The sequence below is a fragment of the Seriola aureovittata genome, chromosome 18 (assembly GCF_021018895.1).
Source record: "Seriola aureovittata isolate HTS-2021-v1 ecotype China chromosome 18, ASM2101889v1, whole genome shotgun sequence".
Classification (NCBI taxonomy): Eukaryota; Metazoa; Chordata; class Actinopteri; order Carangiformes; family Carangidae; genus Seriola; species Seriola aureovittata.
Genome location: NC_079381.1, coordinates 12,668,253 through 12,685,486, shown reverse-complemented (window position 1 = coordinate 12,685,486; position 17,234 = coordinate 12,668,253). Strand labels below are relative to the sequence as shown.

The window sequence follows — 17,234 nt, the reverse complement described above, 5'->3', positions numbered from 1 at the left end:
TCAACCTGTCAATAATGTGGTGGTACGGTTTTCAAGGCGTATTCCAGTGTCCTGCCTCATTACTGACGTGTTTCACACCAGTGGATCCAGGTTTTCGTGGTTCTACCTGAGGTGGGACACGATGGCAAATGTCTGTTTGAATCTCGGCCAGATGACAACAGTGCGAGCGCTGCAGGGATCTTTCATGTCCAAAATGGTGTTAGTGTCGTGCTGGAGGTCTTTCTTGTGTTGATAGACTTGCAGAAGTTTGCTTCACGGGACAGAGGCCAAAAGTATCTTCTTTCCAGGAAAGTTTTTGTTTTATCTTTGTTTTTTTATGAATAACAGATTAGGCAGATTAAAGTGCATGCAGAGGAAAAATGGAAAAAAGATAAACACAGGATCAGCCAAAAACACTATAAACTAGTTCTGCTATTTAATGAGTATTTTTACTTCAGACCCAGTCCCCAATAAACCCGCACAAAAACACACAAGGTATACGGCTCAAATCTCTTCTTCGGGGGGAAAAGTAAGTTGAGCTTGTGTGAAAGATGAGCCGCTTGTTTTTGCTCTGCTGTGCGCAAAACGTCATGTGAGCTTAGTTTTTGTAAGAGGTTCGCTTTTCTTGAACTTGGGACAAGAGCAGCACATGGAAAAAAAAAAGAAGAGAGTGAGTGAATGAAAATTGATAAAGCTGGAGCTTTGTTTTTTTTTTTAATTGTAAACCGGTTCAAGGCTGTGTGGAAACTGCACTGGTTCATAAACTTGCATAACTGTGGAACTGCGTGACGTCAGTGATTGCCTTTGTTTGTGCAGCCAAGGCACTGGCGAAGCTGAGGCCACTGATGAGCATATTTTTACACTCTCTTCAAATGCATTCAGAGTTATACATATTTCCGATGTTACAGATGGTGTTTCGCGGTGAAACGTCAAACGCAGAACAAATAGGTTGATGAATTTTTGTCAGTTAGGGGAGTCCATTTGATCATTCATATATCACTGATAAATACTGGCTTAACACTGAGCAAGGACATAAATACTGAAACATATTGAGGGAAAAGAAGTATAAACTGCTTGTCAGACTCATGCACGACACACTGGTGACAAGTTTTGCTTTGCTGTCATTTTGTAGATTGAAGGATTTAATACTGCGTATGTTCATCATGACATACGCAAGGCTGGAAACAGCCAAGAGAAAATAGTGCTCAGGTGTCCTCAGCAGTGGTGGACTCTGTAAAAGTGTTAAACTGTGTGAATACCTCTTCCAGATCTCCATGGCGTCATAGTTGGATTTTGATTTTATTGTGTGCCTATAATCCGACGTCCTGCCTCTGCTCCTGGCAGTTTTCTCAGGCACGCCTCCATGAGCTCACTGCCCACAGGACTGCAGGTCCGACTGCATGCGTCTGCGAAAGCATTTCCTAATGCAGAAAGAACTGAAACTATGGAAAGCACATGGAAAAGATGCATTTGGGTTTATTTTAGTTCATCTGATTGGAATAAGGCTCAGCTGACCAGCTGTTCCACAGCTTGTTCCATAATTCCCAACCCTGAAAATAACGTTTTTTATTTAGAGAGATTCAATAGAAATCTTACCCACAATGGAAGCGATTTACTCCAAACTGTTTGGAGTATTGTTAAAGTAGTAGTTAAAGTGGATAATTTTGTTCATCCTTCTAATCATTCAGCCACATTCTAGCTGTATGCATATTTCCTGCAGTGCCAGCCAGGAAAGCAGAGAGCAGCAGCCCAGATCTGCTTATTACCAGGAAATTCCTCCAGTGTTTCCATAAGTATCTAGTGGTGCCCAGGGAAACCTCATAGTACCCAATAATCTTTGTGACATCAGGGGCATCTTTACCAGGTGTAACAACCACTGAACTCTTGTCCTGATGACAAAGACGTGAAGTCAGTCAGCCACTCGACAAAGAAACCTTAAACTGGTCATTTGTATCCCCCTCCCTCATTCTTCGGTTAACTAACAAATAAATCTTCTGACGGACGATTCAGTGTTCTCTAAGACGACAGTGGATAGTTTCACAACAAGTCTCTGAGAGCATTGCAGGCATAACAGCAGGCAGTTCATTTGCAATATACAAAATCCTTTTTTAAGACAAATTCCTTTATCCTACTGCAGAATTATGACCTTTAGGCTGGAGACGGGTGGAGCTCTGCTGAGGATTACATGATGTCTCTAAACTTTATGCAGTAATAAAAGCCCCTCCTTATTAACTATATTGTGCGCTATGTTAATGTGCCATAAGGAGCTCAAAGGTTCCCACAATAGAGCTTTTTGAATCGCAGGAAAGTCAGGGAGACGTCTCTACACCTGCAGAGCTTTGAGCTGTGACCACCTGTGATTGAGCTCAGTATTCAAAAAACATCTGCCAGAGCTCTGACAATGACAAATCCTGACTGGAGCATAAAAGAGAGGAACAGCTATTTACTGACCTGTTGCACATCATATTGGTATGAACAAATTCGATCACAAGACTCAAAAACTGCAGTCCATTATTCCGGCTGCTAAATCAGTGTCAGAGTAATTTTCCACTTTCAGTGCTACAGAACGGCTCCTGTCAGCAGTCGGTGTCACACACCACGAGAAGATGTTACACCTGTGTTCAGAGTTTCTCGCTGACAGCTTTACAGATTAAAGTCAAAATGTTCAAAATTTTATTTCATTATTTCAAAAAAAAAAAAAGAAGTGTTAACTGCATTGAGAAGACTAGTCTCTGCGGGCAGCTCTTCTGAGATGCGTGTGACACTGATGGATGAATCTTAATGGAAGTTTAACATTTTGGTAAATATGTTTATTCACTTTTTTTTCCCAAAAGTTAGATGAGAAGATCAACACCGCATCATGTCATGTCTACACCATGAATGTGAAGCTAGCTTAACTAGTTAGCTTAGCATAAAGACTTAAAGCATGGGGAAACAGTTTGTTCAAAGTTCAAGAAATCTACCTATTATATATTTTTGTAGAAAAAAAAAATACATCGTGAGAACTGCCAGCATCCATCAGAAGCAGACATCAAATATATCTATATTTATACATATATCATTTTTGTGATTCAATGAATATTAATTCACAACATATACATTTTTAAGGCAACACTTGCCAAACACACTTGCATGTATAAAACACATGACGCAGTTGCTGAGTTGCTGGATTTTCTGCGGTTTAAACATCTGATTATTGTTTTTCACTGTGCAAAGCAGTGAAAGATTATTTTAGATCAACAAATCTAATTCATATCAGGCAAAGACTAAAATGCAGATTTATACAATAGCGCATCGACCAATTTGTCTGATTTAGTATTATGAAGAACCGACTAAGTTTCTTAGCTACAATAGCATTTAATAGCCAAAGCTGCTGTGCTTGCTACACTAAATATTCACTTTCTAGACTTAAAAAAAAGTCATAGTTCATGGCACGTAATGCGTGAGCCACTTGTTGAGGCAAACCGACTTGTTGAAAGTTTTGACTGTGCTTGGGTTGAATCAAAAGGCAACATCACACAGTCACTTTAATTCTGTTCTCTGTTTGGACGTATTTAGAGGGAGGCACAGTGAAAAGGTCTTTTCAGGTTTCCATCCTGAGCTTGGATCCTGCTCCTCAGCTTCTTCGCTCTCCATCATCATCAGTGGCCCTCGTGATTGGGGCGTGGAGGAGGGCGTGACGGAGGAGGCGCTCTACAAGGAGGTGGCCCCTGAGGCGGAGGCGGCAGAGAGCCGGTTGGAGACGGGGGTGCGGAGACGGGGCTCATGTTGGCCGGGGGCAGGGCTCTGTTTGGAGGTGGTGTGTACATGGGAGGGGTGGTGGAGGACGGGGGAGGAGTGGACGGCAGAGGGGGGAGCGTTGAGGTTGGCGAGGGGGGCAAATTGAAGAGGGGGCTGCCCTCTGATGGACGACGCTGGTAAGTGTGGGGCAAAGTGTAGACCGGCGTGGACGGATGGTTGTAGATGGGGTAGCGAGGAGCAGGGTAGGATTTGCTTCGGGTGAAGTTTATGCACCTGCCCTGTAATAAAGAAAACCACATTGTTTCAGCACAAAAAGGAATCACTGGTCATTGTAGAGGCTTGTTTCATTATTTCATCATGAACTGTACACTGCAACATGTAGAGAAAACCTAACTATAAAGACTAAAAACTGCAGTGGATTCAGTTAAATTTCCTAAATCTACTTCTGCTGGCGCAGCTATTGGCAGGTTCAGTGGGGTAAAGCTTTCAACAGACAGAAAGAGGAAATTCCTCTGTTAGTGAGTGTCTTGGAGGAAAACAGCATTCCTGCCAGCCCAGCCGCGCTGACGCTGGGAGCTGGAGGAGACAGGCAGCATCTACTCCTAATGACTTATCCAGACAAGATTGTTCCTCCAGACAATACTGCAGTTGTTTTGTACCTTTGTCTACTCACTTTGCCACTTCAGGCTTCCCTTTGAAGGCACTATTCTTGTGATTTGAAGCAGACATTACTTTTTTTTTTAAGTGTTTAGTCCATGGAATAACTGTAGCTAATGTCACGCAGATAAGATTCCAGCTTGGTTTCCACCGTGTTATTTGATGCTGAGCCGGAGGCCATCGCTCCAAACTTCCCATATCCCTCATTTCCAGAGGTCATGGATTTAAACTCTGGTAAATTCTTAAACATCTGCGTGCCAAAAGTTGACATAGTTGGTTCACAATCTTTTCAATTGCTTTTCAAATGCTTGCACGCTTATCTTACAGCTGTAAAGAGCTGATGCTGCTTTTCATTACAGAGTAGAGGAAATGATCCTTGACTTATCCCTGGTTTGTTCATAAGTCTCACCTTGTCTCCAGGATGAGGTCTCATCACAGACACTCTGTCATAGCCTTTTCTCAGGAACACACACAGAGCGTCCAGCTTGCCCTGTAGAAAGATATTCATAGATGATCATACATTAGAAAATAGTTGTTACACCAATGATCTCCGATAACCATTACAACAACATAATTAGCAGTGCGGCAAGAACAGTCATTTAAAAGACAAACAAAAAGCTACAGTAATAAGGTGTGTTTATTTGTGGCTCTGCCAGACTCTATCTGCTCTACTTTCTGCTCCAGATGTGTCTCTTTGATTCTTGCATAGGACGCTTTATACGGTAGAGAGACAGATAAATAAAGAACGTATTTTGTTAGAAATAACACCCGCTCAACAGATTCCATATTCAGGGGTTAGCTCAGTTCATGTCTGGTTCTTATTACTATCCATTCAGCTGACTAATACGTGAGGAAACGATTTTATTAACTATTTCCTGGTAACAAATCATTCCGGCAAACACTCACAAAGTGACATTTTTAGGTTATGGATAGGGCGATCGTAAGGAAGAGGTCTTAATCTCAGAACTAACATCTGGACTCGTAGTGTATATTACATATGTTCACATTATGTGATCCGTGTCTTGAAATATAATAAACATAGCTCTATGATGACTGAGCAAACCGAGGAAGAACAGGGGATATGTTTGAAAAAGCTTCCAATGGGACGTTTAACAGTTAAGATTTCATTGTCAAAATATCAATTAAAATAAGCAAAATATGAGCAGATACCTTGGTGACAAATCACAGAATCAAACATAAGCTAAGAGGTAAAATAAGATCAGAAAGACATACGCAGTACGTTTCCTGTAAATGCCTGAAAAGAGTGAATAACTCTGAGCACCTTGATGGGAGAATACCACTTCTGGGGGCGGTGAGATTTGTGCATGTTGTAGTAAGGCCTTGGTGGAGGAAAATCAAACTCCTGTTCAGGCATCACAACTCGAGCATTTTTAGCCTTTTCCAGTTTGGCACCTTCTTCAGTGGAACCTTTATCTCCCCAGCGGACCTGAACAAAGACAGAAGCTTGGAGTTACAAGGGAATATGGCCGATAGATCAACCCAACCATCACAGTTGCTTACATCTACTGCAGAAGCTGAGAACAGAAATACTTGCAGTGTGGCGAGAAGTAGTGTCAATGTTGATTTGTTGAGGTCCAGATGGCAACATCTGCTGGACTGATTGCCATGACATTTTGTAGAAGCATTCATTGTTCACAGACGATAAATGCTACTGACTTTGGTGATTCATTGACTTTTACTCTCATGCTACCATGAGTTTGACGCTTCTGTGTTTTTAGTGAAATTTATCGATTGTCATGAAATGTGGTTCAGATATCCACAGTGATCAGAGGAAGATTTGTTCCAACTTTGGTGATTTGGAGATTGTACCTTTCCCTCTTGCGCAGTCAACAGGTCAAATTTTAGTCCAGTTCTTTGGTTTGTCATTACTTGTAGAGGTAATGACAATCCCATCAGCCCCAGCTATACTTTGCATCAATTGCTAATTTGCAAATGTTAGCATGCTAAGATGCTAAACTAAGATGGTGACCATAGTAAACATACTTGCATGTTAGCATTGTCATTGTGAACATGTTAGCATGCTGACTTTTAGCACATACAGCCTCACAGATCTGCTAGTGTCGCTGTCGACTCAGATTCTTGTTGAAAATTTGATCATAATCTGGAATCTTATTTGAGATGATAATGTTATTTTTACCAATGCAGCTGCATCTATTTTGCATGTAAAACATGACATCTGGTTGTGCTATAACCAGATGTTTATAGCATATCTACATGGAATTTAATTAAACCAAGTCCACTGAAATACAAGAAAACAGAAGTTGGCCTCCTTGCCACAAAGTTTTATTGTGTCATTACATGCAGTTTCAGAATTGGGATTTGTCCTAAACTTCTGAGAGCACATACATTATATATGATTCTGTTTTATGGCATAAAACCTCAAAATTCAACAAGAGACCAACAGCCACAGGTAACTTGCCTCATTCTTCCTCTGCCACAAAAGCAAAGAATATCACTAAATCACTAAAAGCTTTTTTCCATTTTTTCCCCCTTTTTTTCCCCCCAAATTATGACGTTGATGCTCAGAGAGCCACTAAAAAGCTAGGACTAAATGTCAAGAACGCTTCGGCACATTGAGAGTGAAACCAACACTGTCAAAGCAACCTTGGAAGTTCATTACTCAAACACACTCCTTTGCAGCTGCCACAGACAAGCCATGAAGGCTTTGACTTGGCAGAGAAAGCACTTAAATGAAGCTGTGCATATTTTCCACAGCTCTGTTTGGAAGTGGTGCCACTTCAAGGCAAATTCACAGCACAGACTCCTCAGACTTGCACCAGCAGTTGGTGAAGCATTTCACACTGAGAGGGTGACTTCTCTCTCCTTGACCTTCATTTGCTTAGACAACATACACATCTGGTTCCTCTTGACCTGAAGACGTGTCAGTCTCCTTTCTGTTGTTCACGTCTCTCAGGTATCATGTAGCATGCAGGGCCCAGATGTCAGTTTGCCGCTTCTTATTCTAAAAATAAATCTCTTGATGACTGAACTTTTGCTACCTTTTCCTCCTCTGGAAAAGAAATTGTGATGACTCTTTCCTTTTATCACCTCAAGCAGCTAAATCTAAATCTTTTAACAAGATTTTTCAGAACAGCACCTTTACTTCGCCTGACTCTGCCAAACTGCAGAGAATCAAATACATTTGTCTCTTGTGTAACAACCACAAATGAATCATTCAAGCTCACATGATGCGGCTACTAACAGAAAGCTCATCTTGGCTTCTGGGCCTTAACACTTTGCATTTTACCGGCCAGATGGCCTCATCTTAACTCTCACTGGCTCTCAACAAAGTGACTCAGTCTTTTCCAGTATGGACTTGCGGACTCATCTCTTTTAAGGAATGAGTCGCTTCCTGCTTCCCTTTGTATTTCTGCTGCACTTTCGTTTGATCTCAGTCGATTCAAAACGAGCTGAGTCATAGATTCAAGCTCGCCATATGTACTGTCTGCAAACCTGAAGTCGACTGATAGATGCAGATACATGGCAGATTTAATCACTGTTTTGAATAAAAAATCTAATTTCTAATCTTGAATTTAGTTGCAGTATTAAAGCCCTTTGGTTTAAAGTCTAATCTTATACAAACATTTCGTCTCAGTGTCTTAGATCCTGAGACTCTTTTAAAGAAACTTAAATTTCCACATACAATCATCTGTTGTGGCCACTGTGTAAGTACAATGGATATTATATAAAATATCACACGGATTGTGATCACATACTGTTTCAATCGCACTTTGCCATCTGTGTTACCTCCATTCTCTTGATGCCTCCGACTCCACGCCCTCCGTAGTACGAGGCATCCACAGTGGGCCACCTCTTCTTGGGAAAACCATCCTCATCGTCCTTAAGAAGAAAGAAAACGGTATTCATGTTTGCAAAGAGTAAACAGATTTTTTAGACTCTTGCTGAAGAGCAGATGCGCTTTGCTTGATTAAAAGTGTCACTGTTTCTAACAAATCTTATCTCAGCACCATTAATATTCCAAACATCTGCAGAGGTAGGCTTCTCTCAGTACTTATACTCCTATGTACGTGTATGTATGTTTTTTGTGCATGTGTTTATTTGTCGTTGTGATAACAACGTAATCATTATTGTAAAGAAATTAATCATTTATATAATTTTGTCATTCCAAAGTGGAGAACAAAGCCACTTACAGAGATGTCCTCTATTACTGGAGGAGGCGGCTCGTGAATGACCTGCAAACAAGAAAAAGAAAAATGTTCTGAAAACCTCAAAGGATAGTTGTGTACTAACAAACACATTTGCCTTCGTATGTTCTTCATTCTGAGAGGATCCAAGATGGCTGCCATACCACAGTGCAGCAGAGAGGCCAAAACCACCACAGAAGAAGGATGGTGAGCAGCAGCAGCAGGATGAGCAGAGCTATGGCCACAAAGGTCCCATCAGACTAGAGGGGACATAACTGGTGTGAATAGGTGATCACTAATTTTCTATGACATTTGTTGGACAAAATCACAACATGAAACTGAAGACCTGAAGATAACTACAACACGTACACTCACATACATCCCTCCCTTAAAATCCATGCCTCACCAAACCCATACACAACCCTACTGAGCCTCATGTTGCTTTCTTAAAACACAGATCGTAGAGATTGCCACTTTCTTGTCTTTTCAACCATACTTAGCTACGTGGATATAAATGGCTGCAGAGGACATTCAAATTTTATAACATCTCGTCATTGTCACGGCCACTAAAGTGAGGAAGCGAGAATAAGCATCAAGCTGCTGCTTCCTTCAAAGATGAACTGAAACGATGCATAAAAGAGCTAAGGAGCCATTGATTACAGGGTGATGCTATTCTATATGTACAACTAATATATCATTTGCTTGTAGTTATTGACTTTACACAAGTGACTAAATGATAAGTCAGAATCTCTGCTGAAGTTCAGAATCCCGTGTGACTTCAGTTTTTTTTTTTTATTCCCTCCTTGTTTTTCCATTGTACTTACACAAGTGACTGCAGTTATTGTCACAGAGCTGGATATGAAGCTCAGGCCGTTATTCATGCTGACATGGAGAGTGGCAGAGCTGTAGAAACAGTGAGAGAGTAAATGAGAGCGGCGATAGTGAGAGCGTCCGCTGGCACTTTCAGCACACCTCGAACTCTGACTTTGATTGTGGTTAGAAATAACAAATAAAAAAATACTTGTTTCCACTCTAAGTGAAAAGCTCACACAATAAAAATGAAAGGATGCTCAGCAATAACAAAATGTTCATGCAGAATCAAACTGTAATAGAGTGATTACACTATTATGAGAAGTCTGACATGAAGTTACTGTTTTGGTGAAAGTTTTCTGTTTCAGTCTCTTTGACTTGATATGACCCAGACGACCTCATCTGTGAACATTAATGGTAATCACTTACGTTCCCTCTTTTTCCAGAACAGGAGCTGGGCACAAAAGGTAGGTATCCCTCACCACCAAAGGTCTTTTCACTGTGGAAAATTTTGAATTTGACACAAGAGATAGGAGGGTAAATTACAAGATAAGTCAGTATCAGTGGTGAAAGAGAAAGTAAAGTGATGCAAAGGAAAAGTTTACCTCACTTTTTCTACCAGCCCTGAAACTTCATGAAATTCAAGCCTCAAAATATTCTTTTTGTTTTTTAAATTCCTGGACTTCCTCTCCTCATGGAAAATGAAGCAAATGAGGGAGGGTTGTGGTTTATTTACCCTGGCTGAGCGAGTGTCTAGTGTGTGCAAAGACACTGCTCGTCCCTGATGAGATCCACATTCCCCTTTAGACATCTGAGAAGCTTTGAGCGTTGTACCAGCTGATCCAAAGCAGAGGAAGATGGTGCTGATGGTTTTTGGGGAGGACGGGGATTGAAATCATTGTGAGCCGCAAAGAGCTGCTCTCCCCCTCCCCCTCCCCATCCCCGACTGCATGGCCAAAATAAACTTAGCATGATGGTGTAAATGGCTGCTGAGCACAAAACTGTTGCAGTTTTTGGATTCACACACCCACAAAGTTTTGCTATTGTCTGAGTATAATGCGGAGGACAGAGGGCGGAGGATACATGGTTCTCATTCACACACATATTAAGATTCTTCTATTTGAATAAACATTTAGTCCAGCTACTGCACCTCTCTGTATCTCAAATGTCCTACCAAAACAATTATATATTATATACACTATAAGATGACAGATTCATCCTCTCTCTGTAGTTATGTCTTTTATTCTCCACCAACAACACATGTTACCTTTGGACAGCGCCAGGCTAGCTGTTTCCCCCTGTTTCTAGTCTTTGTGCTAAGCTAAGCGGCTCTCCAGCTGCATATTTACTACACAGGCATCAGAGTGGTATCGACCTTCTCATCTGACTCACAGCAAGAAAGGAAATAAGCACTTAAGAACGTATTAGCAAATATTTGCCCATTTACACATCCAGTAGAAACAAAACAACATTAGCAATCATCCAAATTCATGTGTCTGGCAACCTGACGAATGTGAGACCAATATTCACCCTTCATTTAGCTGCGGTTGGTCTCTACCAACTCTTGAGAGAAATATGTGGCTCTTTAGCTACTAAATGTTCCACTACATTCACCACCATAGTCACTAACTGTGTCTGTCTTCTGTTTGCCGCTGGGCTGGTTACACAGCAAACTGTAAAACCAAAACTATGAGCTCAAAGATGCTAAAATGCTCCGTAGAGCTGAGGGGAACTGCAGAGTTGGATGAAAAGTTGATGTGGGTTTGTGACCACAAACTACTCCTTTCAGATTACACTTATCCAAAACATAAAAGAAAACACTGAGAAATACATACTTTATATCCCAATACATCCCGATTCTTTATTCTAGTATATGATTGTCTGCCTGTAAAATTCTACATAACTGAAGTTTGTGAATGAAAATCTTGCAGGAGGAACTTACTCAAAGTAACTGTGTCGTTGATGCGGAAGCTGCAGAGAACTTTCTGTACGTCTCGGGCGTGAAGGAAACCATTTCCTTTGACTACAACCTGGAAGGATTCTGAAGTGCGATTAAAACAACCATTTATATATTTTTTCCTTGTAGTAGGTTATGTAATAATATTCATTAAACCTTAAAAGAAGCTCAGGTAGAGTCATCAATGTAATGTAACTGGAATAACAGGCCTATGTGTAACTTTGAGTTCTTTACCTCCTTCACAGATGCTGGACGGCTCCACAGCCAGGATCTCAATGCATGATCTCTTCAGGATCTGAAAGGTAAAATAAGGTCAATTAAAATCTGTGAGCGTTACTTGCATATTTCCATGATATTGAAGCCTCATGCTTGTGTCTTTTGTACCGAGTCAATGACGCCTTGTAGTGCCTGAAATCCATCATTCACAGGGAAGACGTGGTCCTTACTGTCAGCTATCGTTGAAAGCTGTCAAGAAATGTGACTGAGTGATTAATTATGTGTCTGATGGTTTGGTTCATTGATTGATTAAGACTGATTGGTTCACCTGGGTTTCATTGAAGTCTTTTACTCCCACACAGTACACAGTGGCACCCAACTGGCGTGCTCTGCTGGCCTGAATCAAAACAAGACATTGAACAAACAAACAAACAAATAAGCAACAGTAAATTCACAAATGCTCACTACATCACAACAGGAATAAACGTGCTGCTGCACCGCTCTTCATGGACTGAAACTAAACAGCTTCTTCCACTTGTGGCCATGCCTCAATCACTGATGTCACTGATGGTGTTATGCCACTGACAGCTATTGGAAAACGCCTGGTGTGACGTCACTCAGAGTGAGGGACTTAAAGGTCCCATATTGTATAAAGTGAAATTACCATGATCTTTTTGATTATAAAACAGGTCTAGGTTCTATATTAATGCTGTGAAAGTATCAAAGCGCTCAGTCCACAGAGAAATGCACACAGAAACTGGGACTAAAAACGAGCCATCGGAACATCTGCAAATTTGTGATGTCACAAAAAAGCAGTCATCGCCATCACCCATGCCCCAAGCCCAGCCCACCTGGACCCACCATCCAACCTTTCAGGATTTGGTTTCTCCAAGTGTTTACCTGAAATCTGCTATATTTTTATTCGATCACTCAGAAAACAATCAGCCACTCTGAAGAGAGACTCAGAGCCTCTTGGCTCACCGACCTGTTGTTGCTCGATCTCCAGAGAGAAGCCTGAGAGAGGGGTTATAAAACTACATTGAGATTGCTCTCTAATGTCACATTATTTTCAAGTGACACAGTGAGGAGAAAATATGTGTTATTGCTTGATGAAGTTATTATGTATTATTATTACTGGCCTTTGGTTTAGGTTTATGAAGATATAAATTCTGCGCTGAAATGGCTCAATAATTGTGTTATTATAATGTTAAAATAATGGTATCACCCTTCATTTAAGTGCACAAGCCAATGGGTTTTCATGTCACCTCTCTCACCTCTCTTTGTGCCAAGTCAAACTGATTTTCTCTCAGTTCACCATCTGTCAGGGCAATGATGACACTGGCTGTCCGGTAACCTGAGAGTCAGAGCCAGAGTGGAGAAGAAAACATCCAATGAGATCAATTTTTTATTATATTTTTCACAGTAGGAATCAAAGTGAACCAACAGCACAAAATATTTTGGACATAATTGTCACGTGATCGAAAGAGCAGCTGTGTTTTTGTTGTTGTTTCTCTCTCTATTTGATGAGTTCACCATATGCTTGAATAAGTTTCTGATGACAAAGATTTCACTATGATTAAGTGCTAAAAAGGAAAATCTTCTACTCACCATCTCCAGTCCCGTAATATATTTGCTCACTGGCCTGGGAGAGAAGTTTTGAGGCGTCAGTGGCTATAAATTTAAATGGACCTCATTTAAAGCGTTAAACGCCATACTGTTGGGAAAACAGGATCAGTTTCCCATCAGCTTAGCAGATGACTTACTCTTTGAAAACCTCTGTGCATGTAGGTGTCGCCGCCTGGCTGCACCATGCGTAGCTCCTCCAGTCCCGCACGAATCATCTCTCTGATCACAGACGTAATACAGAGAACGAGAATGGATATTACTTGAAATGTTATGACACGGGACAGAAGGTAAAGGTAAAAGTGCAAGGTAAATTATAAAGGCATTTGAGTGACGCTGTGTATGTGCCACCTGTCTTCCGTTAGTGCCATGAGAGTCCTTCCTTCTGTTGAAAACACAATAAAAGACATCCGCAGCTGAGGACTGGAAAAAAGAAGAGACGACTGTTTAACCTTCTATTATTTTTCCTTCTCTCTTTACTCTTTAAATCCCAGCCGTGCACCCACCTGATAAACTTGTGCGCCAGGTGGTCAACAAAGTAATATATCTCATTCCAGTAATGCTGCACGCTGCCAGACCTGAGAGGAAGAGGTAAGGGGATAACAATGACATATCTTTGAAAGTATGACAACCATATCAGTCCTGCATCAGCTCCAGTTTGTTCTTTCAGGTCATTTCCTTTTCATTACCACACCAACACTTTTAATTAGCTGGACACAAACAATGAATCAACACATGTACATAAGCTGTCACATGATAAAACACTGCACTTTGTATCTAGTCTATGGTGTAAAAACCCAAAAATACTCAGTTAACTATCATATAAGAGAATCAGGAAATCTTCACATTTGAGAGGCTGGCAAAGAACGAGCGACTTTTTTTTTCACATTTTTGCTTGAAAAATGACTAAACAATAAATTGATTATAAGAATTGTTGCCAATTAATTTACCGTTGAGACACTAATCAACTAATCATCAACTCTACTGTGATAAAAAACAAAGTCTGATCAGTGGCACTGTATATGTATATATATATATATATATATATATATATATATATATATATGTATATAACCTGTTGATTTTACGTTGTTGGTTGATTTGTTATGCTGTAGCTGCTTTTTGAATCAGTTTTGCCATTGTCTTTGTGCAACGAACTGTTAGCGTCTTTATATACTGTAAAGGGCTGTCATGATAACAGATTTTCACTACATGATTATCGTTGACAAAAGAATTCACAGTAACAATATTATCGCGATATCTATAGAAACATTTGGGAAAAAATTTTGTCAAATTCATCTTTAACTTTGTTTATTGTGTGTTTTGTCTCTTTTTTGGCAAATGAATTAGACTTAATTAGATGTGAGTGTAGGGAGGTGGAGAGAGTCTGTAACCATAACTGTACAAAACGAACAACTACCCTTTATGGATAGAGAAAAGGCAACAGGATGAACTGATCGACAAAAGACCTAACATCTGCCATCACAATAATATCATATATGTATTACTGACTCAATCAGAATTTCATTTTTTTAAATACCACGGTTGTTGTCAATACCGTTACATCGCTACACCCGTAACACTATATATGTATGTAATGAAGGGGCTCATCCATATATTCAGTATAATGAAACTTCACCGAGAAGACCAGTGAAGTTCAGCCTTTGTATTTCTGTCTGAATGCTGATGCTTAATATTTCCACTCTTTCTCATGTGACCTCCCAGCCCATTTTATAAAAAAAAATTCCAAACAGAAACTGAAGTGCCACGTCATTGTCTCGGCTGAGCTTAACATTATATCACATCTTGCAACAGGTGCAGGCTCGACAAAACAATAGAAGATAGCAGCGTTTAAAGAGGAAGTCAGAAATGATAGAGAATTGCGTGGCAAATCAGCATAAACACTAAAGCCTCTTCTCACGCTGCGCTGCCCCTCTTCTTCTCCCTCGCTTATGTTTTCATTTATCCTGTGATGTGACTCCCAGGGCAGAGACAGCCAAAAACTTCTTTGGAACATCTGGCTCTAATGGAGAAAGGGTTCTGCAGACTGAGGCACAGGGAGCTGATGCTGGGACTATATGTGGGCTGTGCCTTGTCTGTGAAGCGTGGCTGCAGTCTGACAACAGAAATCCCTTCAGTGCGCTTCATCATCAAAGTGAATGCATATGCATAAACACAACACACTGCAAATGAAGATGTCAGCATGTAAACACTTTCTGTCAAATCTTACAACTTCAACTACATTTGTATTGGCTCAGGTGATCGCAAAGAGCAGCTAACACAGCTGCAATGTATTTTTCAGAAATGTATGAATGGGTCTATTAAAAGTGAGTTTACAAAACTGCAATTTCCATCCAGGAAAATATGACTACATGAGCTGACTAACAAAACAAAACTACACCACACTGACACAAAACTTGATATAACTCGTTCATTAGCTTCATGACAGTTTAATAAATAGACAGTGTAATTCAACTCTCATGTCAGCCCTCAGTGGGCATCTGAGTCTCTGTGAATCTGCTTCTGTGTTTGTTCAATGAAATGACACAGTGTTGAAAACAGAAATCTAATTGGTAACTATTTTGATAATCAAATAATTGTGTCAGCCTCTGAAATGAATCAATCTCTGGTTGCAGCTTCTCCAATGTGGCGATTTGCTGCTTTTCTCTGTTTTGTATCATTGAAAACTAAATATCTTTGGGTTTTAAATAGTTGATCAGACATCACCTAGGTCTCTGTGTGCACTTCTCACTTTTTATGCAACAGCCCAAACAACTTAACAATAAATCTAGAATCTAATCAGCAGATTTACCCATAATGAAAATAATCATGAGTTGCAGTCAGTTTGTTGCAGGCCAAAATGACAATGAATGTATTCCTGGCAAGTGCAATGCTATTTATGGGTTTTCTCATCTGTTTTCGAGAATTGGAAAATGATGGAGCAGGGCATACTTATCCGCAAGAAATCATCAGATATGACTGAATTTAAACTTAAGAAAAACTTCGCTAAAATGCCACTTCAAACAGAAAGAGCTGGACAGGTGATATTACAAAATAAATATACATTATAGCCACATCCATGCCAGCTGGGTTGACTGGACTTGATCTTTGTTTTGACGGCTATGACTCCAAGACGCTCACTTATTTTCTCTTTGTCTCCACAGAGCCCAGAAACCTGCCCTATTTCTACTCCACGAGGCTGATACTTATCATCAACAGGTTATAAAAAACCTGCAGTAGCACATTCATGCATGTTAGTAGTTTATTAATGTCTCTGGAGAACATGAATGATGTTTGCACCTGTGTCTTAGTTCAAAAAAACCTCAGCCGCTCAGATGAGTCATGCACCAAAAATCATAAACTCTCTTCAGCAGTGGAGTAAAAGTGGAAGCACTCACTTGTCCAAAACAAAGTAGAGGTCAAATCCTCCATAGCAGGACGACCCTGCTTCCCTCCTGTCATGGACCTGTCCTGCACTGCCGGCCACCAGGACCACCATCAGAATGCCCAGCTCCAAACCGAGCAGGCCCTGCCTGCACCAGCACTGGGACATCACTCCAAACTTGAGAGAAAGCATCAGCTCAACCTCAGAGAAGGTAAACGTAAACACTCTCCTGTTGGAGTTTTCCTGTCACCTTCTCCCTCACAACACAGTGACACACCGAGCCATGCTCTGAAGACTGATCTCGGAGGCATGAAGTGCTCCTCTCTGGATCAGTGTCCCATCTCCTCAACTGCAGATGTGTGCTGGCAGAGGAGGAGTGAAGTTGCTGGCTGGGACTAAGTCCTCAGCTCTCTCTCTCTCTCACACTCAATTATTTTAGCACACGACGCCATGAGTTCACACAATGAAAGAAAACATGTGTTAGTATGTGATTTACTGTGTCTTTCATCAGTTTGCATGAATGACCGTAGAGTTTTCATTATTCTTTTGTTCTTGTTCATACTTTTCATTGTTTTTTTTCTCTCACTTTTCTTGCAAGTTTACTCAGTTCTACCTCTTACCCGTCAGTGCCACTTAGTGGCAAACACATGCATCATACACTGCACTGCACTGGAACATTCAATTGTGATTCAGTTTATCT

General features: G+C 40.6%; 1 protein-coding gene across 1 annotated transcript; it reads right to left on the bottom strand.

Annotated features, from left to right (window-relative positions):
• Window positions 1-2,763: 2,763 nt before the first annotated feature.
• antxr1b (ANTXR cell adhesion molecule 1b) lies at window positions 2,764-16,896 on the bottom strand. Its single transcript, XM_056402880.1, has 18 exons — window positions 16,548-16,896; window positions 13,656-13,727; window positions 13,501-13,572; window positions 13,290-13,371; window positions 13,135-13,168; window positions 12,801-12,880; window positions 11,855-11,923; window positions 11,695-11,775; window positions 11,545-11,605; window positions 11,296-11,394; window positions 9,783-9,852; window positions 9,368-9,446; window positions 8,708-8,803; window positions 8,550-8,591; window positions 8,146-8,238; window positions 5,660-5,824; window positions 4,787-4,867; window positions 2,764-3,998 (listed from the first exon to the last, which is right to left on the bottom strand). The coding sequence occupies exons 1-18, from the start codon at window positions 16,724-16,726 to the stop codon at window positions 3,621-3,623; spliced, it is 1,833 nt and encodes a 610-aa protein (XP_056258855.1). The 5' UTR covers window positions 16,727-16,896; the 3' UTR covers window positions 2,764-3,620.
• Window positions 16,897-17,234: the final 338 nt, after the last annotated feature.

Excerpts from the sequence above, each read along its gene's own strand:
- antxr1b (XM_056402880.1), bottom strand. The coding sequence starts at position 16,726 with ATGCTTTCTCTCAAGTTTGGAGTGATGTCCCAGTGCTGGTGCAGGCAG. Across the intron at positions 13,372-13,500 it reads ATGGCACTAACGGAAGACAG|AGAGATGATTCGTGCGGGAC; the intron begins GTGGCACATACA and ends GTCTGTGATCAG. Across the intron at positions 11,924-12,800 it reads TTGACTTGGCACAAAGAGAG|GCCAGCAGAGCACGCCAGTT; the intron begins GTGAGAGAGGTG and ends GTTTTGATTCAG.